Source organism: Lepidochelys kempii, chromosome 3, assembly GCF_965140265.1.
Source record: "Lepidochelys kempii isolate rLepKem1 chromosome 3, rLepKem1.hap2, whole genome shotgun sequence".
Classification (NCBI taxonomy): domain Eukaryota; kingdom Metazoa; phylum Chordata; order Testudines; family Cheloniidae; genus Lepidochelys; species Lepidochelys kempii.
The window spans coordinates 21,131,846-21,158,323 of NC_133258.1; the positions used below are offsets into that span (position 1 = coordinate 21,131,846).

The following is a 26,478-nucleotide window of genomic DNA, read 5'->3' on the forward strand; positions in this document are numbered from 1 at the left end:
CTGGAGCTAAATGCATGAGCCTCTACTGCATGAGCTAAAAGTTATATGGCTGTTAGCTCAGGCTGTAGAGCAGTCTCATTAATATCTCTCTCTAAATGGCCTTGGTGCCACTAGAGGGGACAGAACACCACACCCAGGAGATGTGCGGGTTACACTTGCAATGGCAGAGAGAGGCAAAAGAATCAAGGGTGGAGGAGAATGAAGCATGGAGAGGATCAATAATGATATCAGTGGAAGAGACTAGGGAGGGAGGGCTGAGAGCAAATGAGAAGTCATCAACACTGATGGACTGGAAGGCACAGAAAGGCTGAGTGACAGAGTGTGAGGGAAGGGGCTGATGGGAGATGTTGAAAGAGATTAGGTGATGGTCAGAGAGGGGCACCTTAGCAAAAGAGGGCAGAGACTGGTGAAGACCAAGTTGAGTGAAGAGCCCTTTTTGTGAGTGAGAGAGCTGAACAAGAACTACAGGTCAAATTAAGAGATGGGGTCGAGGAAACATACAGCTACGGGGTTGGATGGGTCATCAGCATGCGGTTGAAGTCACCAAGGATGAGTGTGGGAGATTCTGAGGAGAGGGAGAGAGAGAGCAAGGAATCAAAATCAGAGAAGAAGGATGATGAGGAGGAGTTGGGCAATGGTAGATGACATGGAGGAGCAGAGGAACAGTGAGAAAGAGGAAGAAGGAAGGTTTGGAAGCAGCAGGAACAGGAGAGGAGAAAGCCCTACAGCCCCACCACAGTCTGATTTAAGATGGGGACTGTGAGAGAAGAAGAGGCCTCTATAAGAGAGGGCAGCTGCAGTGTCAGATGGAGGGATCCAGGTCTCTGTGAGAACCAGGAGCTGGAGGGAGGGAGATATGAAGAGATGCTGGATGGTTATGATTTTTTTAGCGATGGAATGGGCAAAGGGGTGGAGGTGGTGGCGGCATGTGGAACAGAGATGTCAATTTTCTGTCATATCCTTGGGAGATCATATTGAATTAAGTTTAAATATCTTTGGGGTCCATTGTAGTAAATGAATGGCTTATGTATTATTGTGGGCCAGGATTGTATGTAACCTCTCAAAGGGAGAGATGTGACAGATGTGAGACCCGGGGTTCTATATGGAACAATGTGCCAGACAAGAATGGATTTTTGGAACAAAAAGTGTTAAGTGGTTTTCCTGGGGAATATCGAGGGCAGAGGTGGGAAAACTGTGGCCTGCAAGCCGTTTTAAGCCGGCCCGAGAGCTGCACCATGTGGCTCGGCCCCGCTCTGGCCGAAGCGCTGGGTCGGGGGCCACACCACATAGCTCGGACCCGTTCCAGCGAGGGCGCAGGATTGGGGGCTGCACCAGTGGCTCGGCCTCTCTCTGGTGCTGGGTCAGGGGCCACACCAGGCAGTTCAGCCCCACTCCGGCATTCCAGCCGGGGCACAGGGTTGGAGGCAGCACCACACGGCTCTGGGAAGCCACGGCATGGCCCTACTCCGGCTCCTATGCTCTCCAATGGGAGCTGCAGGGGTGGTGCCTGCGGATGGGGCAGTGTGCAGAGCCCTCTGTCCGTGCCTCCATGTAGGTGCCAGAGAAGGGACATGCCACTGCTTCTGGGAGCCGCTTGAGGTAAGCACCGCTTAGAGCCTGCACCCCCTGAGCCTCTCCCCCTGCCCCAACTCCTGCCCCAGCCCTGATCCCCCTCCCACTCTCCAAACCCCTCAATCTCAGCCCCACCCCAGAGCCCCCGCCCCCAGCTGAAACCTGCACCCCTTCCCGTACCCCTGCCCCAGCCATGATCCCTCTTCTGCCCTCCAAACCCCTCGGTCCCAGTCCAGAGCACCCTCCTACACCCCAAACTCCTCATACCCAGCCCCATCCCGGAGTCCGTACCCCCTCCCACACCCCAACCCCAATTTTGTGAGCATTCATGGCCCGCCATACAATTTCTATTCCCCTGACGTAGCCCAAAAGTTTGCCACCCCTGATCTAGGGGGAGGTGAATGCAAATTCCCCAACTCCGATTATGCAAAACCCCAGCCTTTTGAAGCTACGTCCTGGGGAGGGGGCCATTATCTTCTGCTCACTGCTCCATGAGGGCAAGATCAAAGGCCCAAGCTATATAAATGAAAGGCTGAACTATTAATGGTAGTTCAGGTTCTGAATCTGAGACAGTTATGAACTTGTCACCCAGTTGTGGGTTTTGAAGGAATTATATCTACTAAAGCCCGAGGCAGGAGTTGGGGTGACCTCTGATAAGCTTTTTAGCATGTGCATAGGTTCTTTTATTGTTTTTAATGTTTTCTCTGTAATGCTTTCACCTTAACAATAAATGTACTTGCTTAGAAAGAACTCTTAACTGCAGGCAGTACGCTGCTTTGAAGAGAAAGCAAAGTACAGATTCTGGCCTTTTTAGGCAGTCTGGCTTGCTGGAAATATCACATTGTAGGCAGGGAACTGCACAACTTTATAAAACCCCTGGTCGGGAGGGAGAGAGATGCGGGTCTCTGCCCAAGACAGGAGCAGTCAGCCTAGAGTGGGGCCTTCAAAGGACCACAGAGGGATTGGTGCAGATGCCCTGAACTGTGACAGGGGGGTAACAACCTTTTATTGACTTGTTCTACAAGGTATAATGTGTGCGTTTAATCAAAACTAGTTTAACAAGGAAGACATATTTCACTTACAAATGTGAAAAACTCTATCCCTACCATTTCTTTGATTTGAACAATATAGCTTTACCTGTTAACCTGCAGTTTGCATGCGTGTTGGTTTGCATAGCATTTGGTATCAGTACATTTAAAATGCAACGTTCATATTGAGTATCAGCACAGCAGTTCACTTCCAAGATGAGTCTTCAAATCAGAGTCTTTGTGCATGTGAAGCTATTTAAACACATCTGTTTGTAAAGCACTGCAGATTGTAGTGTGGGCTGTAGATAAGCATTAACCTTGGGGTCACACTTGCTAAACTAAAGGAAAACTCGGCTGTGTTTCCTTTTAAAGTTCAGAATGTTCTCGGTATATAGAAACAATGGAGTTGCTTTATTTTTAAAACTGAATCATACCTGCTACTGAGAAGGTAAAGCTTAATTAGTGCACACAAACTGCCATTTTCTGGGGCAGAGATACACCGGCTTCTCTTATCTCAAATGCGTTTCTGCTGTTCACGCCTTGTCTTTCCAGAAGTAACAGTCCTCCATTGCCCCCTCCCCTTTTAGAATGCACCCAGCCCTTGATATTTTGTTTTATGTATCAACCTAATACTCAGTGTAATGACTTACTAGTTCACAATTCAATTTGCTGATAAAGTTTATTAAAGGCTAAAATAACCCTGCCCTTACTGTCTCGCTGTCTTGCATACAAAATGCAGCTTTATTATGTATGTACCACACCCACTGATGGTTCTTTGTCTCTTTTATATACGTGTGCATGTATATTTTATCGATGCATGCACGCAAATTTTGGCCTAAAATCTCCTCGTATGCCATCTGTGAATGGGGGATAACATTTCCCCACTTTAGAGGGATGTTGTGCAGATAAGTTCATCGTTTGTGGAGCGCTCTAATACTAGGTGATACATGCAGCTGAAAAGCTCATGGGGTAATGAAACAACACACTCAGTGCCTCAGTTGGTTGGTTGGTGTGCAGTAAATAAGACGTGGGGCCACATCTTGCTGAAAAGAAATATTGAGCATCCTCCTATTTGCACTTAATGAGGCAGGGTGAAAAAAATAGCATGTGATCGTGTAACTATGTCATAATACTGTGGCACAAGATTGCAACCTTAATTACATCTTAACTTCTTATTTTTTGAGTGCTTGACTTTGCAACCTGGGATTGGAATCTCTGTAAAAAGAGTTTGTTTGTTTGTTTTCTCTCGTGTCCTTTCAAAGCCTGCAGTTGTTTCATTTCAAAGGCCACAATGCCAGGCCTCCATTTTCTCGTAGTATGAAGAAGTGCTTTTTTAAAATGGAAAACACAGTTTAAATGTGCATACTGTAAAATACTGCAAAATGAAGAGTTGTACTCAGAAAGCTATCGGGCAGTGAGTTAAGGATACACCATGTCTTCTGCACACTGAAATCCTTGTGAACAAAAAGCACAGGGGCATAAGTTTGGGACGAGGGCTTTGTTGTGGGGTGTGCCTGTCCTATAATGCCCCCTGCTGACCTAAGGAGGCCCTGCAGGCACTCCCTGCTCCAGGCACTCCCTTAACAACAACACAGCCGAAAGGGGGATGTAAGACAAAATTACCCTGACTGAGGTACTACTTTATTAAAGCCAAATAACCTTGAAATAAGGTCTCTCCCCAGGGGATCAGGGGTTGTACAGCCCTCCTCCTTCTTGGGGCTTGTAGTTTCAGTCCTGGGCTCTCTGGCCAGAAGTCTCTCCCTTTGGGCTCAGGGGTTGCACAGCCCCCCTCCTTGTGGCCTGTGGACTCTGGGAGTTCCTCTCTCTTGGGAGAGGTGGTCTCTCTGAGAACACTTCCCTGAAACTGAGCCCTAAAGGCCTTTTAACAGGCCCAAATGTACCTTATTCAATTAACTGCCTACATGGGCTCTTTAAATTAGCTTCTCACAGTAGCGGGGAGCACGGGGGGTACTTAACTTCACATACATCTTGATGACTTCACTGGGATTCCTCATGTGTATCACTTGTAGGGTTGGAGCCAAAGTTTCAGTCTCCACCTTGAACTTCTGGGCAGTTTTCTTACTCTTCCAGCTATTTCAGCATTTTTTTATTCATGATACATCTATGAATGTGTTTCTAGCAACAAAATCCTTCTTAGAATCATAGAATATCAGGGTTAGAAGGGACCTCAGGAGGTCATCTAGTGCAACCCCCTGCTCAAAGCAGGACCAATCCCCAACTAAATCATCCCAGCCAGGGCTTTGTCAAGCTGGACCTTAAAAATCCTCTAAGGAAGGAGATTCCACCACCTCCCTAGGTAACGCATTCCAGTGCTTCACCACTCTCCTAGTGAAAAAGTTTTTACTAATATCCAACCTAAACCGCCCCCACTGCAACTTGAGACCCGGAAGTTCAAGGTGGAGACTGAAACTTTGGCTCCAGCCCTACAAGTGATACACATGGGGAATCCCAGTGAAGTCATCCTAAAGTCTCCTTAAAGTACATGTTGTCTTTTCAAAATGAATATTGTAAATAGGACCCCAGTCATGCAAATACATTTGTGCTTAGTTTTATTCACGTGACATGAGTAGTCTCTTTGAAGTTGATTAGCCAGAGACTTAAATGGTGTGAATTAGTATAATTCTATTTAAACCAATTATGCCAGTTTATACCATCTGAGAATCTGGCCAAAGGATACTACTCACATGAGTAAAGTTAAGCACGTGTATAAATGTTTGCAGAATTGGGGGCTAGAAGAATCACAGGTAATTGGAGAATATTGTCTGAACCACATATTACAGCTTAATAGTATTGATTTTTATTTATTTGCTAGAATAAAAAAAGATATTTTAGATATTTAATCCTGAGACTGGTACATGATAGACTATTCCAGCAGAGGGCACTTAAGCACTGTCTCAAATTATTTTGCATGATGTAATAACATGCAGACTTTCAGGTAGCAGATTAGTATGCTTGGGTTAGAGTATTTAGCACATTCTGTGTGCTGTATTGCACATTATGGTTGGTTGTTGTGGGAAGCCCACAAGGATTTTCAATGGTTTAATTAGTAATAATGTACCAGGGTGCACATTTGCTCTAAATTCAATAGTATAATTAAACACAAATTGAGATTTATGAAAAATTTGCACATTTGGTTTGCATAGGAAGATTAAAATTTTCTGGGGTGAAGAGAAAAAAAGTAATATTTAAGGTTTTTTTGTCTCATCCCAATGCTCAGTTTTGAATTTGAGTGTAATATTTTTGGGGTAGTTCTATGGATTAGTTGCTCTTTCATATTAGTTAAATAAATTAACTTGCTACTTATTACAATTAATTCTACATTTGACATATTGTGCACATCACTGAAGAACAATATCTGTTCTTTTGGAGAAGAAACAAGGAATCTCCTCTCCCCACTACACTGCAGAGCCTATGCCCAGCCCCCTAGTGTAGATGCAATGTGTGCCAACAGAAGGAGTTCTGCCAGTAAAGTGTAACCCTTCTACCAATGACCTTAGGCAGCAACAAGGGCTGGGTCCTTATTTTAGGCAGGGGATTCTCTACAGTTTCTTAATTTTTGGCTCGAACGTCCACCAAGTGATCACTACCAATAACTGTTCTGAGTACCTTTGCTAGGCAAATCTGTGCCCACTTGCAAGCACAGACATTTAAACAAACAAACCTTCATTTTGATGGGGGGTGGGGGAGGCGAAGGGGGGGTTGTGGAGGAGAAAAGGGAAAGGCCAGGTTGAATGGGACAAATATTTACAATTTCACACCTTCCACCACCGTTTACCCCAGGGTGCATAAGTCACAGTCCCAAACAATTGGACCCTGAATGGCTGATGCAGTTTGTTCTGCCTTCCAGCCTCCCACTCTCAGTTCATGGTTCCCCAGCTTCCACACTTACAGTTTGTGATTCCAAGAGTTCAGGAAAATCAGAGTCCCTGTTTCGTAGGCAGCCCTGGGGCTCTACCTGTCCTGCTTTATTGCTTTCAGCACCTAGGACAGGCAGCCTCATCGGAGTCGCTAAGCTGGCACAGACAGTTGCTACAAATCTCTCTGCTCTCGCTGGAGTGCTCTCTGTTGCTCTCACTCTGCTGTTGGAAGCTGTGACCTGTGCGTGAAACCACCTGCTGCTTTTCTTTGCTTACTGAGTGCTATGGCTGGGCCCAACTCCAACCTTGCTTTGCCTGCTGCTCAGGTGACCAGAACTGCTGCTGGGCTCTGGGTTCTGCTTGCCACTGATGGGAACCTTTGGTGAGCTCTGTTCACATAAGGCAATGACAGGTCTTACAGAGCAATTTCAGATACAAGGGGTACAGTGGTTTTAAAAATCCATCAGAGTCCCTACCACCTAATAAGGTGTTCCCAGCACAGCATGTCCAGCCTTTGTACTTCTATCCCCTGGGTCTGTCTGTCCCTGGGCTCTTACCCCACCCCAGCAAACATTGGTTTAATCAGGGTGACTCCTACCCAGTCATTGTCTAGGCTTTGTGCAGGTGGGTTCCCAACAGGGTAATCTCAAAAATATGGGCCCCAAGTACAAAACTTTGTCAAATTATACCCCCGTGTCCCCAAACTACCTGTTGTTTATATGTAAATGAGATACTGTCACTCAGTTGATGGCCCTTGTTGTCCAGCAGATGATAGCAGAGAACACATTAATATTTAAATGAGGTACTGCCTCACTCAGTCTTCTTTGTCTGGCTGAAGTAAATGTAGATCAACAACTATAGTATTACATTAAGATGGTTAAGCCAGATAATTGTGTCTAGAGTAGCAGAGTGTATTGCTGTCATGGCTCCTTTGTATTTGTGGGCATTGGGTTGTTGCATGTTCCATGGTCTGTTCTGTGTGGCCACAGTCGCACGCTGGAGAGTCTTTAATTTTCCATTTGTGCAGCAAGTATCCATATCTGCCATGGTTTGTGCAGATACAGTTTAGGGTTGCCCATGAGCTTCACGGGAGACCGAAGCCAGGGATCTTCCACACTGGGTCTTTCACAAGGTGTCCATTTGTGACTTCTTGGGAATTCCATTTGGCTTTCCAAGCTTCATCAGGGTTGAAGTTGCATTGTTGAAGGTTAAATGCATGGGTCCAAAAGGGCTTACACGACTTCAAGCGGTGGTGAGGGATGTTGTTAAGGTCCTGGTGGGTGGGAAGACATTCGTTTTCCATGATCCACTGGAATTCCCAAAGTATTGCGGCATTGCGGTGAATGGATGGGGGAGCAATGTGCAACAGTACTGGCAGCCATGGCGGTGGGTCGACTTGAGGTTTCCAGTGATGCACCACATTGCAGTGTTCAGTTGGACATCAACAAGTCGAGTATGGCTACTTCTGATCCATACCAGTGCGCAGTACTCGGCTACGGAGTACAAAGGGCCATCGTTGATGTCCGTGACACTGATGCTCCCCAGGTTGTGCTTGCCAGTTTCTGGACCAGGTTGACCCTTGGTCTTTGTCACGCAGTGAGCTCCCCTTGGTCTCCAGCAGGTGGCATCAGAGAGCTCACTCAATTATGTCCCTTCTCTCATAGGCTTCAGGCCACAGAGTTTACAATAGGAACACCACCTCCCCAAGCAGCTGATAAGTGCCCTGCTCTGTTGGCATAGCTGCATGTACTCTGGGTTTTTTGTTAGCATAGTTATGTCAGTTAGAGGGTGGGGTTTTCTACAGACCCTCTGACCGACGTAACTATGTCCATATAAATTTTAAATGTAGACCAGGCGTCTCTCTCACACTCACATGATTTTGGAAGGGATTCTGGTCTGAAACCCTCTCCTGTAAGCTTGTGGCACTTAGCTAAGGATTAATGGGTAGTGACTCCAGAATACCAATGTGGCCATTCCTTCTTTCTTTCACTTTTCTGTTGATGCTGTTTATCAAAAGGAGTTCCATCTATCCTAGGTACCTCTACTACCTGGATGCTCATGTGCATTTAGATCCCACCTACAGACCTGCCCCTACAGTGCTCACAGGAAGTGAGTCTAAAATCCTAGTCAATCACTCCTCTGGGCTTCCCGGTGTATTCTGTCATCTCTTCTTGTCTTGTTTAGATTACATGCTCTTTGGGATAGGTCTACTAGGGTTTCATTATTCAGCACCAAGCACATTATTCAAATAATAAATAATAATATAAAACTTTTTAAACTCACCACTTCTGGATGATAGTTCCAAGTGGCAGCATAATATTAACCTGAGGTTGTTATTACATAAGTGTCCTTGGTAAATCTCAGTTTTGGTTCCTTTCTGCTTCTGTGCTTCGGTTCTGTGGACTTTCTTTTATCCTGGGGCCAGTTACAAATGTTTTGTTCTCTTTCCTATACCCTGAGGCATGGGGCTTGATTCTCCTCTCATTTATTCCAATGTAAATTGAGAGTCAGTCCTTTGAAGTCATTGGAATTACATGAGTGTAGAACTAATAATAAATTGCAGGAGAATGAGGTGCAAAGGGGTTGGACTGCAGAAGAGGAGCTGATGAATAATTGCTAGACAAGTACAGCATTACTTGTTTTAATTACTTCAAACTCTCTAATTGCATCTATCCATATAGATTCAAAGGTTGTTTTTTTTTAAGGCCAAAAGGGGCCATTTTCATAGAATATCGGGGTTGGAAGGGACCTCAGGAGGTCATCTAGTCCAGCCCCCTGCTCAAAGCAGGACCAATCCCCAACTAAATCATTATAATCATCTTCTCTGACCTCCTGCGTAACCATTCACCCATTCATTCCTGTGTCAAGCCCATAATTTCTCTTTGAATCAGACCATATCTTTTAGAAAGACATCTTGTCTTGAATTAAAGACTTCAAGTGATGAAGAATCCATCAGATCACTAGATAAGTTGTTCCAGTCATTAATTACCATCACTATAAAAATATTTGCCTTATTTCTAGTCCTGCTTCCAAACATTGGTTTTTGTGATGCCTTTTCTGCTAAATTAAAGAGCCCCCCTACCATCTGAGATCTTCTCCCTATGTAGGTACTTACAGATTTGTAGATTCCAAGGCCAAAATGGACCATGGTGATCATCTAATCTGACCTCCTGTGTAGCATAGGCCATAAAACTTCCCTCAAATAATTCCTATAGCATATTTTTTTAGAAAAACATCCTGTCTTGCTTTAAAAATTGTCAGTGATGGAGAATCCACCACAATCCTTGGTAAATTGTTCCATTGGTTAATTACTCCCACTGTTAAAAAGTTACATTTTATTTCTAATCAGAATTTGTCTAGCTTCAATTTCCAGTCATTGGATCATGTTTATACCTTTCTTTGCTAGATTGAGGGCCCCATTATTAAATATTTGTTCCCCATGTAGATACTTATAGACTGTAATCAAGGCACCCCTTAATCTTCTGTTTTGTTACGCTAAATAGATTGAGCTCTTTGAGCCTGTCACTATAAGACATGTTTTCCAATCCTTTATTGTTCTTGTGGCTCTTCTTTGAACTCTCTCTAATTTATCAACATCATTCTTGAATTGTGAGCACCAGAACTGGGCACAGTATTCCAGCAGTGGTCACACCAGTGCCAAATATAGAGGTAAATTAACCTCTCTGCTCCTACTTGTGATTCCTACTTATGTGTTCCAGGATTGCATTAGCCATTTCGTCCATGTACTAGGAGCTCACATTCAGCTGATGACCCCCAAATCTTTTTTCAGAGTCACTTCTTCCCACTGAAGGTAGTGACAAGTTCTGAGGTTCTGTGCTGGTTATCAGGTACATTAGCAAATGTGGCAGACATTCAGGCACCAACAGCGTAGAGCAGCTACCTACCAAGGTTGGCAAATCTGCCTTAAAGAGAAGCAGCAAACTGGGAAAAAGATCCATGCAGCTTTTTCCATTAGGATGCTAGCCTGGAGACGTTCCTACTTCCTGACCTCTCTCAGGGCAGGCAGCAAAGAGTCTGTTTGTAGCTGAATGTTAAGGGTCTGTGCTTTCAAAGAAGAATGTCTTGAGTTCTGATCCACGCCGTGTGCAACTAGCTGATGGCCATGCTGTCTGACTGAATACTGTGCTGGATTTTTATTTCATTACAGTAGGGGATCACAGTAATGCTGTGTGGTGAGCTACAAAGATGACAAGCTGACACCAAGCCAGATGGAAAGCTTTTTGGTACTGCATATTTTACACTGAGGCATCCAGGGGAAATGTTTCGTGGAGCATAACTCCCTGCCTGTTTGCGGTCTGTCTTTCACTCTTCTCTGTTCATAAACTAATCCAACATGCATATTTCATTACAGATCTCTAAGAAGTACAGTGAGATTGATGAGTTTTACCAAAAGCTGACTGCCCGCTACCCACAGGCATCTCTTCCACCATTACCGAGGAAAGCTCTGTTTGTTGGGGAATCTGATATCCGAGAACGAAGAGTGGTGTTCAATGACATCATGAGGCTCATTGCCAAAGATTTGGAACTCGCAACAAGTCCTGAATTATTGGAATTCTTAGGTAACTAAAATAATTATATTGCACATGCACTCAGACCCCCCCCCCCCGTTAAAACGATATGAAGTTAAGCACTCAAAAGTTAGGAAATACTAGAATTATGGTCTCCTGTGCAGCCTTAATTCAGCCCCCCGTGTGCATATGCATTATGGTACAGCCTTTAATTGCATGATCACATGCTATTTTTTCCTTCCCTCATTCATTGCACAGGATGGACCTGCTCTGGAGATGAATGAGGGCTGCATATTGAAGGAGGCTGTTGTCTATAGACCTTGCTTTATTTGTTGCTGAAGTTGGAAGATGTGTAGTGAAAGAGACGGGACTGCAGGAAGAGAAAGGATGGTCTTATGGTTCAGGCAGTTGAATGCCGCCCTGGAGAACTGGATTTTGCGCCTACCCCTGCCACAGGGTACCTGTGTGATCACTTAAAGCAATCTTTTCACGAGTGGTCACTAATTGTGTGTTCCTCATTTTCTGGATGCCTGACTTGAGATACTGGGGTCTGATTTGCAGAAATTCAGAGCACTCACAGCTGCAACTGAAGTCAATGGGAGCTATGCCATGAACATATAAAATGCTATATAATGCTCTGAAAAACCAGGCCTTAGGCATCTCAAATTGGGCATCCAATATTAATGAATGCTTTTGACTCTGATCTGTCTGTGCCTCAGTTCTCCACCTGTAAGCGGAGGATAATACACCCACTTTCCTCGCAGAGGTGTTGTAAAAATCAATTAATTAATGTTTGTGAAGCACATGGATACTAGAGTGATAAATGCCATAGGAAAGCCTATGAGGAAATTAATAATTCTGTCTTCATGATAGGATTTGAACAGTGTGCAGTAAATAAGGTCTGGGGCCACACACTGAACAATGAGAAAAGACAGTATTGAATAGCTGCTCCCTAAATGAATGAAGCAGAGGGTCCTGTGGGAAAAACAGGATGTGACCATATAATTAAAGACTGTATCATAATGCATACTCATAAGGGGTTGCACAGGTAATCTTAATTCTGGCATTTCCTAACTTTGGGGTGTTTGACATTGCAACCTTAATAATGTTCTTATAAACACAGTATTTTTGTGAGTAATTTTCTAGGTTTTTTAAAAAGCAAATTGGAAGATTATCTGAAGAGTTGGAACCTTTACATCCACTGCACAGACATCTGCCACTTGAGCTAACAGAGTAACTGATAGCAGTAGTAGGCCCTTATCCTCTGTGTGGACCAGCAGTAGAGGGGGATGCAACACTTTGCCAGAGGCTTTCACAGATATTTTCTGGAAGCAGAGGAATGATGAGACTTGGGAATTTTGGGTTCCGTTCCAGGTTCTGGAGTGGTGCATGCTCTAATACAGAGGTTCCCAAACTTTTCTTATTGCTTATCTCCTTCCATATCTACCAGATGCCTGCGTATTCCTATCCTTCTCATCACTGATACTTTGTGTGTTCTTCGCAACACTACCTGTCTTTAGCCATCTGTCCATATTTCACTGTTACGTACAGATATATTTATAGTGTAAGGTACATAACCGAAATAAAACCCCTTGACTAAGTTCTGAGCTCAGTTAGACTGGACAGTTGCTGGGCAACTGAACCCACGTTGTATGGTGACTGGAGATGAGGGCTGTATATGTCAGCGTCTCTGTGTATCTGTGTGTTCTCATTGGTACATCTTGAAGTAAATTAACTACCTTATTTAATATAACAAATTTCCACAGAGTTTTAAAGCTTCATCTGAGTAGCCTATTATGAAAATGCAATAAATAAAATAATTAAAATCCACATTATACAATTTCTCCCATGTGCTCCCCAGAGATGTCTTGCGTACCCCCAGGGGTATGTGTACCACAGGTGGGCACAGTCTCTTCTATCCATTTTAGATTTTAATTTATGTGTGCAAATTGAAGAATTGCACCACATACTTATCTCAGCTTCATTTTTCATGCAGTCCAGGGTTGTACTTTTAGTTTTCACTCTCTGATGGGGTTTGACCTGAGAGCAGCCCAGATATGTTAAGTCAGTATCAAATATTTCAGATCTAGAGGTGCATATAATGGCATGTTAGTGGATAGGGGGAACTAACTCTCCAGTCCAGATTGCTGGATATAGTTGACAATAGCTGATTGTAAAGCTAGGAACACATTCCCCAAGCCTAACTATTGGGAACAAGTGGAAGAAATTGACAAAAAAAGTATGGCTGTGAGTTTAAATTGGCATGCTCAGTTCTTCATGAATTATTGTTTTTTCGCAGGGACAAAATCTACTAGTGTCATTGACTTGAAAGGTAAAAATGTTCCTGAGGAGGAGGAGGAAGATGAAGAAAATGAAGAGTTAGATTTTTTCAAAGAGGAGAGGACATCCGACATACTCCCTCGGTTTGGGTTAATAAAAGATCAAGATGCTGAAAAAGAGGAGGAAGAGGAGGAAGAAGATGTAGATCCTCTTGGCATAATCAGGTATGACTGTCTTCTTTCTCTGTTTTATGCCATTTTTACGTATAGCATATGAGGCAGGTTTCACTTACACCATTGAAGTTGGAGTTGCAACAATATAAAGCATTTTTATTATGGTGTCCACGTGTGGGCTTTCTTGTTCTTCCTGACTCCGAAGACCTCATATGATCGCGAGCAAAAGCAACAGTATCTGAAGACTCTGAATAATTAAATAAAGACCTACTTAGGTAAACAAACATAGATATCTACTTAACTTGTAATTCTAAGGCAATTATTTTCTTTATTTAAATCTGAAATCCCTCACTAATTCCCAAAACCACTTCTAAATTGCAACAGAAGCCCTGCAGCTAAATTGGCTTACCTATGTAGCCAGGATTGTCAGCAGTGACAACAGCAATATTGTGGATTGTCAGCAGTGCCTAACTTGAGATACTTTAAAGTTTAAAGGATCTTGATATTCAGGAAATGCTAAACAACCCTCCTCCGAAAATCGAGCTCCTTTAAGGTATGTCAAGTCAGACACCCAGAATCACCAGTTACTTCTGAAAATCTTGTCTTAGGACTTTAACACTGCTCTGAACTGGTTCCTCCCTAGGATGGCAACATGGGATGGATCTTTCCTTTTACTTTTCCCATTTAAATCTGAATGTGACTTAACCTACGGTCATTCCCAAGCCTGGGTCTCCCACGCTGCAGTTGGGCCAAGCAGAAATGTTTAATTCTGGAAGCATGTTTTAGAGCTCATTGCCACTATTAGAACAAGTTGCAATTACTAACTTTCAGACGTTCTTTTTACTTAGTGTACTTCATTCCTTGATTGTCATTGGAATAGTTTAACTGTTATTCATTTAGCAATTGAACAGGTTCTTTGCCAAGTATCCAAATTATTTCTTTTTTTTTTAAAGATGGATTTTTAAAAAATGGTTAAATTACTGTTTACAGTGAGACTCTAGGTATAGCAATACTTCCCACAAAATCAGCCTCAGCTGGGCAATTTACAAAAGAAGCTGTCCTTTTTTGGATAGGAAAATGATCTTTTGAGTTAGAAAATGTATTGTTGGATTTGCCACTTACACCAAAGATAAGCTGTAAAGAATTCACAGTGCCAAAATAAACAAGAAGTTTGCTTTCCCGTTCTGTGGTGGTTTGACTTGTGTCTAAAAGTCTGAATCTTTGGATCTCTTGAGTGTATCGAGGGATGAACAGATCTGGCACTTAATCCCCATTTAACTTCCTGTTCGCCACTTCCTACGAAAGCAGCATTCTTGCTGAAATCAATGGAGTTTTTCCTAAGTAAGAGCAAACAAGGCACTTAAAAATATGTACTCAGCTACAGTGGGAATCTCTGCATTGTTGGTGAATTTTTTTAAAAATCAAATGCTTTGAAAAATAAACTCTTAACAGGTGGCTGTTCTGGCATCCAGCTAATCTGGTTCTTCTTCTTTTAAAAAGTTCTGCACAAAGCACCCGTATTAAGGGTGTTACAAAAGCCAGAAATTTAAAGTTGAAATGATAAGCCGGAATCTGACCTTATGTTGCTGCTACACTGGTGTAACTCCGCCAGCTTCAGTGGAAGTAACTCCCATTTTACACCAAGGTAATGGAGATCAGAACCAGGCCTCATGTCTTGAGCAGCTCCTTTTGTGCCTATATTACTGATCTTATGCTACATATCTTTATTTATTATTATTTATGTGTATTTTTGTGGTACTTAGACGCCCAGGACGCCATTGTGTGGAAGCACTGTACAAAAACATAAATATGTGCTGAACCCTGGCTTCAGGCACTCTGCCATAATTCAATGTCACAGTAACATCTCAAATAACATGGCCTGGTTTTTACCACTATAAAATGTAAAAATACCAGCCAATTACTCCCCTCCCCCACTGCAAATAACATCTGTACATGTTGATAGCCTGTGTTAAGTCTTAAGTGAAAGACTGGGTTCAACCTGACCCCACAACAAGGCGGAGAAATGGCTAGTTTTATATTGACAGTGTATTGAGTTTCTCTTTAATCAACAGTATTGTCCATCTTTTCCATTTATTGCACACTTTGAAAAGTATGTAACAGTGACATCTGTGGCTGCTTTTCCTGTGGGAGGCTTTAACTTTGGTGGTCCTGATTTTTTTTTCCTTTTTTGTTTTTTGTTGTTGCTTAACCATATGGGCGTAAAGCTTTAACTTGCAAACATGCTGTACTTGAAACGGCATAGTATGCTTGTGGTTTCCGAAAATACTCGTGCAGCCGATTCTAAAATGTTGCAGTGCGGTTTATAATGAGGAAATGGTGGTTCACCAGCTGGGTAAGGCTCAAGGAAGAAAACAAAAATGAACGTGAAGTCAAAGACATTGAAAATCTACTATTGTTAGAATAGGACGGTAGTGATAGCTGCAAGGCAGGAGTGGTCATTTCATGGTGATTAGGATACTACAGAAGGGATGTGGACAAATTGGAGAGAGTCCAGCGGAGGGCAATGGAAATGATCGGGGGCTGGGGCACATGACTTACGAGGAGAGGCTGAGGGAACTGGTCTTGTTTAGTTTGCAGAAGAGAAGAGTGAGGGGGGATTTGATAGCAGCCTTCAACTACCTGAAGGGGGGTTCAAAAGAGGATGGAGCTTGGCTGTTTTCAGTGATGGCAGATGACAGAAGAAGGAGCAATGATCTCAAGTTGCAGTGCGGGAGGTCTAGGTTGGATATTAGGAAACACTGTTTCACTGGGAAGATGGTGAAGCACTGGAATGAGTTACCTAGGGAGGTGGTGGAATCTCCATCCTTAGAGGTATTTAAGGCCTGGCTTGACAAAGCCAAAGCCGGGATGATTTAGTTGGGGTTGATACAGCTTTGAGCAGGGGTTTGGACTAAATGACCTCCTGAGGTCTCTTCCAACCCTAATCTTCTATGATTCTATGATACTTCTGGCAAACACATCTGCATAATTGAAATGGGCTACATCAGTATCATGCTGAAGTATTTAAAAATTAAACATTCCACTAAACCACTGAAAGGAAAGCCATGGCATGTTTATATCTGAGGGGCAGGGACAGGATTGAGAAGCTGTTTATTGGCAGCCAGAACATCCTAGATAAGATTGATAAGCACCAGAAAAATCTTCATTCTGCAGAGGAAAAGGGTATAATTTGTCAGCTGCTTGGGAAGAGGTTTATTTGGGGTGAAGTGACACAAGGAAAGTGAGACTCATGGAGCATTCAAATGTCTGCCATATGGGTCTGTTCTCTGTCTCCAGTGGAGTCTGATAGGGTCTCTGCAGATATGCAGGCAAGAAATTATTTTAGAATGTTTTACCTTTCTTTTCTGATGGAAGGGGGAGTGTTTCTGAGGGACCAAAATTGGCCATGTCTCACTTTGAAACTTAAGCAATTAAGTAAGTTGTGGAACCTCCTTCACTGGAGGTTTTCAAAAAGAGGCTGGATAGCTATCTGTCTTGGATCCTGCATCTTGGCAGGGGATAAAACCAGGTAACCCTTGCGTCCCTTCTAACACTATGATTCTATATTGGTTGGTTGTGAGAGGCATTTCACTATTTAAGATACTACATAGAAAGATTAAACAGGTATTAGGTCACTAATAAGATCTGTAAAGTACTGGTTAGAGGGTAGATGTCAGATTGTTGAAGGTATGCACTCTGTGCTGAATTTGATGGGAAACGGAGTCCCACAGGGCTCTGAATTCAGTAATCTTGAATATTTGTATTAATGGTTTAGTTTAGCCAAAGCTACCAAGGGTAAGAGCCTTAAATTTGCAGACAATATTAAATTAGAAGGAGGAGTTAAGAGATGTAGCTACAATGAAGGATAATCTTGATAGATTAGAAAAATGGTCAAATGGAATATAGGATGTCAAAGTGGACTTGCATCTGCTCGTAGGGTTGCCAGGTGTCCAGTTTTCGACCGGAATGCCCAGTCGAAAAGGGCGGCCCAACCCTGGTGGCTCTGGTCAGCACTGACAACCGGGCCATTAAAAGTCCGGTCGGCAGTGCTGCAGGTCTAAGGCAGGCTCTGCACTCCCACTGGCCAGGAATCACTGCCAATGGGAGCTGGGGGGGTGGTGCCTGCAGGTGAGAGCAGCGTGAGGAGCCTCCTGGCCCCCTCATCTAGGAGCTGGACCGCTTCTAGGGCGCAGCACAGTGCCAGGACGGGTAGGGACTAGCCTGCCTTAGCCTTGCAGCACCGCTGACCAGGAGTCGTCTGAGGTAAGCCCGAGCCCCAACCCCCGCCCCAGCCCTGAGCCCCCTCAAACCCAGAACCCCCTCCTGCAGCCCAACCCCCTCATTCCTCCCAAGAGCCTCCACCCCCAGCCCAGAGCCCATACCCCCTCCTGCAACCCAACCCTCTGCCTCAACCCGCAGCCCCCTCCTGCACTCCAAATCCCTTGGCCGCCCCCCAACCTGGAGCCCCCTCTTGTACCCCAGACCCCGCACCCCCAGCTGGAGCCCTCATCCCCTCCCTCACCCCAACTCCCTGCTCCAGGATGGAGACCCCTCCCTCACCCTGAACCCCTTATTTCTGGCCCCACCCTGGAGCCTGTACCCCCAATTAGAGCCCTCACCCCCACCCACACCCCCGTCCCAGCCCAGTGAGGGTGGGGGAGAGCAAGCCACCGAGGAGGGGGAATGCAGGGAGTGGGGCCTCAGAAAGGGGCGGGATAGGGGTGCGGCCTCAGAAAGGGGTGGGTCCTCAGGAAAGGGGCGGGGCTAGGGTGTTCAGTTTTGTGTGATTAGAAAGTTGGCAACCCTATCTGCTGGGCCTTGTCATCCCTGCTGCCATCAGGATTCTACCATTTTGCTAAAGTTGTTGGTCCTCAGGCCACTCATTCCTCCCCTCCCCACCCCGCACCCCTCCCACACACATGGACCAGTCCTTGAATTCACAGTTTTATTTGGTCCTATGTTAGTAGTTTGTTATGGGTCTTTGGTAGCGTGACTGTATTTTCCAAAACGTGACTGTATTTTCCCTGAGCCACCTGCATGCGAACCCTTCCCTGATCTGACCTCCCCCCGCCACCTGCAATCCCCTCCAACCTGGTCCGAGCCCCCCCGCTGCCTGTCTGCAATCCCCCGGGGGCTGGTCTGACCCCCCTTCTCCCTTGCACGCGAGGCTGGTCCTCCGAGCCCCTGAATGCAGGCTGGTGGTCCAAGCCTCCCTGCCGCACACGGGGCTGGTGGTCCGAGGCCCCCTGTCGCCTGCCTGCAGGGCTGGTGGTCCAAACCACCCCGCCCCCCCCCCCCCGCTGCACGCCTGCGCGTGGGGCTGCCTGAGGCCCCCTTGTCCCCCTGTATGCAGGCAGGCTGGCCAGCCCAATCCGCTCTTCCTAGCCCCTCCCTCCAGCACAGTGCTGGGGTTGCCATGCTCCCCCCCCAAAAGTTCCTCCACGCCCCCCTAAGGGTCCCACGTGCGGGGGCGGGGTAGGCTGCGAGGTGAGATGCTGCTCACAGCCTGCTCCCACTGCCAGGGAGCCAGCAGAGCCCCTCTGCCTGCGGGAGCAGGGACCCCCTTCCCTGGGCAGGGCATTCCCGGCCCTGGCTTCTCCCCCACGCAAGGTGGGAGCTGAGGGTGGCGCAGCAGGAGTGCTGCCCAGGAGGGCGGTGGGGAAGGTGCAGCAGCAGGAACGGGGGGTGGGGGAGTGGCGAGCCCGGGCTGCTCCTGGGCGCGCTGTCACTGCCCATCCCCGGCTCTGGTGCTGCTGCTGCCGCTGGAGGAGGCGGCAAGGGGGATTCCGTTGCGGGTGTGCGGTGGCGAGAGCAAAGTGGGGGGTGGAGGGCACAGCTGCTTGCTGCTGGCTCTGTGCCGTGATCCCAGAAAATACGGGACAGTTTGCCCATATTTAACAAAAAGTCAGGTTATCTGGAAGAATGCTTAAATACGGGACTGTCCTGTTAAAAACAGGACACCTGGTCACCCTAGTCTTTGGGTGTATGAGCTCACCTCTGAATCCAGTTGAACTTTCCCACATCAGCAGCGACCCCACTGCTCTGTCCCATTCTCTTCTACCAGGGCACTATAATTAGGAACAGGGGCCAAGGCAGCAAGGAAAGGGGAAGGCCCATGTTACAAGGTGGTTGTTCAAATGTACTTTGGACAAGAAAAACAAGCAAAGGAGAACTCATTTCAAATGCTGTATTTTCCTCGCATGCAGTTGTAGGGCAGTATGTGTGTCCAGGAACACAGCTGTGAAGCCTTTAGAGTTCTAAAACAGGCAGATCTTTATGTGCTGTCAATTGTTGAGTCACCAGTGAAGGTCGCAAACCATGCTTGGACATCACTGCTGCCAAGTGCCACAAATATTTGTGCTGATTCCAATCGCATTGCTGTCGGAACTGCAGCTTACAAACCCCAGTAAACAACCCTTCCTTTCCTCCTGTCCATTCACTCCTCTTGAGAAACATTTTAGGGCAACAACCTGAAGAGATTTTCAAATCTGAGAAAGTGGTGTGGTGCCATAGCTCTTTTTTTAAAACTGTGGAGTGTGTATTGCTGATCCGGAGAGGGGCTGAGCCACTCCCCTTTAAGCCAGCTTTCCTTGGCTTTATTTGGAGCCTCAGTTCTCAGCCTCGTGGGATCAGTTCTAAAATCTCTTTGATGAACTGGTTTCTTGGATAGGCTCCCCTGCTGTTTTTAAAAGTCTGGCTTATCATTTCTGTTCCCTTTCAAACCCAGTAGATAGGCGCATGGGAGAGGATGGAAGAGGTGCTCTCATTTCTCTAGGAATTTTATTGCTATAGTTTATCTGTATGTCTGTTGGTACAGATTGATCTGTGTTTTAGCTGTGTTCATTTCTTGGATACTTCCTTGATTCAGATCCCGTCCATCTGCATCAAAACTGAGATCCGTTTGCACAGCCCAACTCTCACCTGTTTCATCACCTTCTGTTCCTTGTTTGTCTGTCTTTGCTACATAACTTTTTGCCCCCATTATGGACTCCTCCCACTGTTTGTTTCCCTGTGGCCTCCTAGGCCTGGATCCCACTCCCTGACGCAGTCTGTATTTCTTGTACATCATGCCTGCTTTAATACACTTTGTCCAAGAGATCTATAAACCCTCTGGGGGAGAACAATGTAGATATAAGATATAATAGAAGTATCAAAGTTGAATTTGTTGCAATAGGTACCTCTGCTTTTGAAAAGATTGCCATGAGATCTTCAGTGGCTCCTATTCCTTGATTTTAATATTTTAACATAATAAACAATAAAATTTGCCATACACTTTCTGTGTATATAAAGGTGGAGGTGTGGAGATTATTTAAAAGCAAACAAGCAAATCCTGCTTCAGAGCAAAACAGAGTTGAGCTAATAAGCCACATGCTAAACCCCACTCCACTTCTGGCAATGCTTCATCACTCAATAATTGCTTCAAGAGTCAGAAAGGGATTTTTCCTGTCCAAGCAGAGCATGATGTAACTGGTGTGGAGTGCTATACAGGGGGTCAGGATGGCTCAGGGAGTGGGTCATGGGTTATAGATAGGGCTCTACCAAATTCACAGCTCTGAAAAACCCATCATGGACTGTGAAATCTGGTCTCCCCCCGTGAAATCGGGTCTTTTGTGAGCTTTTACTCTGTACTTTACAGATTTCACGGCGGAGACCAGCATTTCTCAAATAAGGGGTCCTGACCCAAAAGGGAGTTGTGTGTGGGGGTCATAAGGTTATTTTAGGGGGGTTGCGGTATTGCCATCCTTACTTCTGCGCTGCCTTCAGAGCTGGGCGGCTGGAGCGTGGCACCTCCTGACTGAGGGCCCAGCTCTGCAGGCAGCAGCGCAGAAGTGAAGGTGGCAATACCGTACCCTGCCACCCATACTTCTGCGCTGCTGCTGGCGGCTGCTCTGCCTTCAGAGCTGGGCACTTCTCTCCCGCTGCCGCCACTCTGAAGGCAGTGCCGCCACCAGCCGCGCAGAAGTACGGGTAGCAGTATCGCAACCCACCCACTACAATAACCTTGCGACCCTCCCCTTCCCCCCACACACTCCTTTTCGGGTCAGAACCCCTACAATTGCAACACTGCGAAATTTCAGATTTAAATAGCTGAAATCATGAAATTAACAATTTTTAAAATCCTATGACTGTGAAATTGACCAAAGGGGACCCTGAATTTGGTAGGGCCCTAGTTATAGAACCTTTCCTCTGCGGGGCCTCTCAAACAGTGTTGAGTGTGGATGTGCTGAAGAACGAACCATCTTCTGTAACTCATGCCCTCTGTAATGGTTTCTTCCTCAGTATAAATATGCTTCCTGAAGGTCACAGCTGAAGTCTGGTTAGGCACTTGGATTTGAATTTGGAAGTTCCTGACTCCCACTCCCATGTTCCATCCACTGCTGCTCATTCAGGATATCAAATTTGGCAGCCAAATGCAAAAAGAAAAATAGTGAATAAGCATTCTGATTTGGATGCCAGAGCACTCAAATTGGCATTGAGGTGCTAACCAGGTAGAGAAGTGTCTGCTCTATGATAATTTAGGATCCTAAAATTGGTCTCTGTGTATTCCTTTTTTTCCAGGTATAATTAATTGCTGGTTATTCCTGGGACAAATTTCAGTTCTTCCTCTGTCAGTGAGGGACCAATATTGGAGCAAGTTTTTAGTGAGGGGGCATTGTGCTGCTGCATGTGCATCACGACCACCACTCCCAAGAGGAGAAGGCGGGTGGTGGTGGTCGGGGACTCTCTCCTCCGGGGGACTGAGTCATCTATCTGCCGCCCTGACCGGGAAAACCGAGAAGTCTGCTGCTTGCCAGGGGCTACGATTCGCGATGTGACGGAGAGACCGCCGAGACTCATCAAGCCCTCGGATCGCTACCCCTTCCTGCTTCTCCACGTGGGCACCAATGATACTGCCAAGAATGACCTTGAGCGGATCACTGCGGACTACGTGGCTCTGGGAAGAAGAATAAAGGAGTTGGAGGCGCAAGTGGTGTTCTCGTCCATCCTTCCCGTGGAAGGAAAAGGCCTGGGTAGGGACCGTCGAATCGTCGAAGTCAACGAATGGCTACGCAGGTGGTGTAGGAGAGAAGGCTTTGGATTCTTTGACCATGGGATGGTGTTCCATGAAGGAGGAGTGCTGGGCAGAGACGGGCTCCATCTTACGAAGAGAGGGAAGAGCATCTTTGCCAGCAGGCTGGCTAACCTAGTGAGGAGGGCTTTAAACTAGGTTCACCGGGGGAAGGAGACCAAAGCCCTGAGGTAAGTGGGAAAGCGGGATACCAGGAGGAAGCACAGGCAGGAATGTCTGTGAGGGGAGGGCTCCTGCCTCATACTGGGAATGAGGGGCGATCAACAGGTTATCTCAAGTGCTTATATACGAATGCACAAAGCCTTGGAAACAAGCAGGGAGAACTGGAGGTCCTGGTGATGTCAAGGAACTATGACGTGATTGGAATAACAGAGACTTGGTGGGATAACTCACATGACTGGAGTACTGTCATGGATGGTTATAAACTGTTCAGGAAGGACAGGCAGGGCAGAAAAGGTGGGGGAGTAGCACTGTATGTAAGGGAGCAGTATGACTGCTCAGAGCTCCGGTACGAAACTGTAGAAAAACCTGAGTGTCTCTGGATTAAGTTTAGAAGTGTGTGCAACAAGAGTGATGTAGTGGTGGGAGTCTGCTATAGACCACCAGACCAGGGGGATGAGGTAGATGAGGCTTTCTTCCGGCAGCTCACGGAAGCTACTAGATCGCATGCCCTGATTCTCATGGGTGACTTTAAATTTTCATGATATCTGCTGGGAGAGCAATACAGCAGTGCATAGACAATCCAGGAAGTTTTTGGAAAGCGTAGGGGACAATTTCCTGGCGCAAGTGCTAGAGGAGCCAACTGGGGGGGGGCGCTTTTCTTGACCTGCTGCTCACAAACCGGGTAGAATTAGTGGGGGAAGCAAAAGTGGATGGGAATCTGGGAGGAAGTGACCATGAGTTGGTTGAGTTCAGGATCCTGACGCAGGGAAGAAAGGTAAGCAGCAGGATACGTACCCTGGACTTCAGGAAAGCAGACTTCGACTCCCTCAGGGAACGGATGGCCAGGATCCCCTGGGGGACTAACATGAAGGGGAAAGGAGTCCAGGAGAGCTGGCTGTATTTCAAGGAATCCCTGTTGAGGTTACAGGGACAAACCATCCCGATGAGTCGAAAGAATAGTAAATATGGCAGGCGACCAGCTTGGCTTAATGGTGAAATCCTAGCGGATCTTAAACATAAAAAAGAAGCTTACAAGAAGTGGAAGGTTGGACATATGACCAGGGAAGAGTATAAAAATATTGCTCGGGCATGTAGGAATGATATCAGGAGGGCCAAATCGCACCTGGAGCTGCAGCTAGCAAGAGATGTCAAGAGTAACAAGAAGGGTTTCTTCAGGTATGTTGGCAACAAGAAGAAAGCCAAGGAAAGTGTGGGCCCCTTACTGAATGAGGGAGGCAACCTAGTGACAGAGGATGTGGAAAAAGCTAATGTACTCAATGCTTTTTTTGCCTCTGTCTTCACTAACAAGGTCAGCTCCCAGACTGCTGCGCTGGGCATCACAAAATGGGGAAGAGATGGCCAGCCCTCTGTGGAGATAGAGGTGGTTAGGGACTATTTAGAAAAGCTGGACGTGCACAAGTCCATGGGGCCGGACGAGTTGCATCCGAGAGTGCTGAAGGAATTGGCGGCTGTGATTGCAGAGCCATTGGCCATTATCTTTGAAAACTCGTGGCGAACGGGGGAAGTCCAGGATGACTGGAAAAAGGCTAATGTAGTGCCAATCTTTAAAAAAGGGAAGAAGGAGGATCCTGGGAACTACAGGCCAGTCAGCCTCACCTCAGTCCCTGGAAAAATCATGGAGCAGGTCCTCAAAGAATCAATCCTGAAGCACTTGCATGAGAGGAAAGTGATCAGGAACAGCCAGCATGGATTCACCAAGGGAAGGTCATGCCTGACTAATCTAATCGCCTTTTATGATGAGATTACTGGTTCTGTGGATGAAGGGAAAGCAGTGGATGTATTGTTTCTTGACTTTAGCAAAGCTTTTGACACGGTCTCCCACAGTATTCTTATCAGCAAGTTAAGGAAGTATGGGCTGGATGAATGCACTATAAGGTGGGTAGAAAGCTGGCTAGATTGTCGGGCTCAACGGGTAGTGATCATGGCTCCATGTCTAGTTGGCAGCCGGTGTCAAGTGGAGTGCCCCAAGGGTCGGTCCTGGGGCCGGTTTTGTTCAATATCTTCATAAATGATCTGGAGGATGGTGTGGATTGCACTCTCAGCAAATTTGCGGATAATACTAAACTGGGAGGAGTGGTAGATACGTTGGAGGGAGGGATAGGATACAGAAGGACCTAGACAAATTGGAGGATTGGGCCAAAAGAAATCTGATGAGGTTCAATAAGGATAAGTGCAGGGTCCTGCACTTGGGACGGAAGAATCCAATGCACTGCTACAGACTAGGGGCCGAATGGCTAGGCAGCAGTTCTGCGGAAAAGGATCTAGGGGTGACAGTGGACGAGAAGCTGGATATGAGTCAGTAGTGTGCCCTTGTTGCCAAGAAGGCCAATGGTATTTTGGGATGTATAAGTAGGGGCATAGCGAGCAGATCGAGGGACGTGATCGTTCCCCTCTATTTGACATTGGTGAGGCCTCATCTGGAGTACTGTGTCCAGTTTTGGGTCCCACACTACAAGAAGGATGTGGATAAATTGGAGAGAGTCCAGCGAAGGGCAACAAAAATTATTAGGGGTCTAGAACACATGACTTATGAGGAGAGGCTGAGGGAGCTGGGATTGTTTAGTCTGCAGAAGAAAAGAATGAGGGGGGATTTGATAGCTGCTTTCAACTACCTGAAAGGGGGTTCCAAAGAGGATGGCTCTAGACTGTTCTCAGTGGTAGCAGATGACAGAACGAGGAGTAATGGTCTCAAGTTGCAGTGGGAGAGATTTAGATTGGATATTAGGAAAAACTTTTTCACTATGAGGGTGGTGAAACACTGGAATGCGTTACCTAGGGAGGTGGTAGAATCTCCTTCCTTAGAGGTTTTTAAGGTCAGGCTTGACAAAGCCCTGGCTGAGATGATTTAACTGGGAATTGGTCCTGCTTCGAGCAGGGGGTTGGACTAGATGACCTTCTGGGGTCCCTTCCAACCCTGGTATTCTATGATTCTATGCATCTCTTGATCTATTCTTAAATTTCTGGTTATAAAAGATCCTCTGGTCATTGTTTCCCAGGCTCTGGGGAGCGTTGCTGTGTACTCTTAAGCAGTTACCATATTTTAGCACAGTGGTATGTGCATTTCATAGATGGATGGAGTTATTCCAAATTTATGTATATAATTAAAGTTTGTAAAGCACTTCAAGATCCTTTGGGAAAGAGTTTAAGTAAATTATTTTTAGTATGCTTCATTTTCCTTCTGATTAGACCCCTGAATATATTTGGTAGTGCTTATAAATAGTAATTTTTGTATTTATATAACCTCTCTCATCCCAGAGGATTACAAAGAGCTATGCAAATTTAAACGGCACTCTGTGTAGCATGATCTCTTCATCCAGAATGAAAATGCAGCTACCTCTGGGGTAAAACACAGTGATTGTTTACTACTTTATAGCATCCCCACATTGCAGCCTAGGAAAGTAAGTGGAGAATACCTTATCCAAGAGAAATGCTGGGAGAATTGTAGGTAGATGTAATAGAAATATCTAAGTTGGAATTTGCTGCAGTAGGTACCTCTGCTTTAGAAAAGATTGCCATGAGATCTTCAGTGGATCCTATTCCTTGTTTGTAATAATTTAATATATAAAACAATAAAATTTGCCACATACTTTGTGTATAGAAGAATTACAGAGAACCAAATAACATAAGTTAATAAAACTGCAATAATATTGCCACTAGGTTGAACAGACTGTTAAATAATTTCTATAATCCTTTTGGCAAACCTCTCTGTTGTTGTTTTACCCCATTCTGTGGTTCGTTCTTCTTATTTAACAATAATATGGAGAG

General features: G+C 45.6%; 1 protein-coding gene across 3 annotated transcripts in view; it reads left to right on the forward strand.

The window, feature by feature from the left end:
• Window positions 1-26,478, forward strand: part of HS1BP3 (HCLS1 binding protein 3) — a 78,257-nt gene that overhangs the window by 14,786 nt on the left and 36,993 nt on the right. For all 3 annotated transcript variants that reach the window (XM_073335913.1, XM_073335914.1, XM_073335912.1), the window contains exons 3-4: window positions 10,851-11,058; window positions 13,307-13,511. In XM_073335913.1, the coding sequence (XP_073192014.1) occupies window positions 10,851-11,058; window positions 13,307-13,511 (413 nt within the window). The remainder of the gene's footprint in view (window positions 1-10,850; window positions 11,059-13,306; window positions 13,512-26,478) is intronic.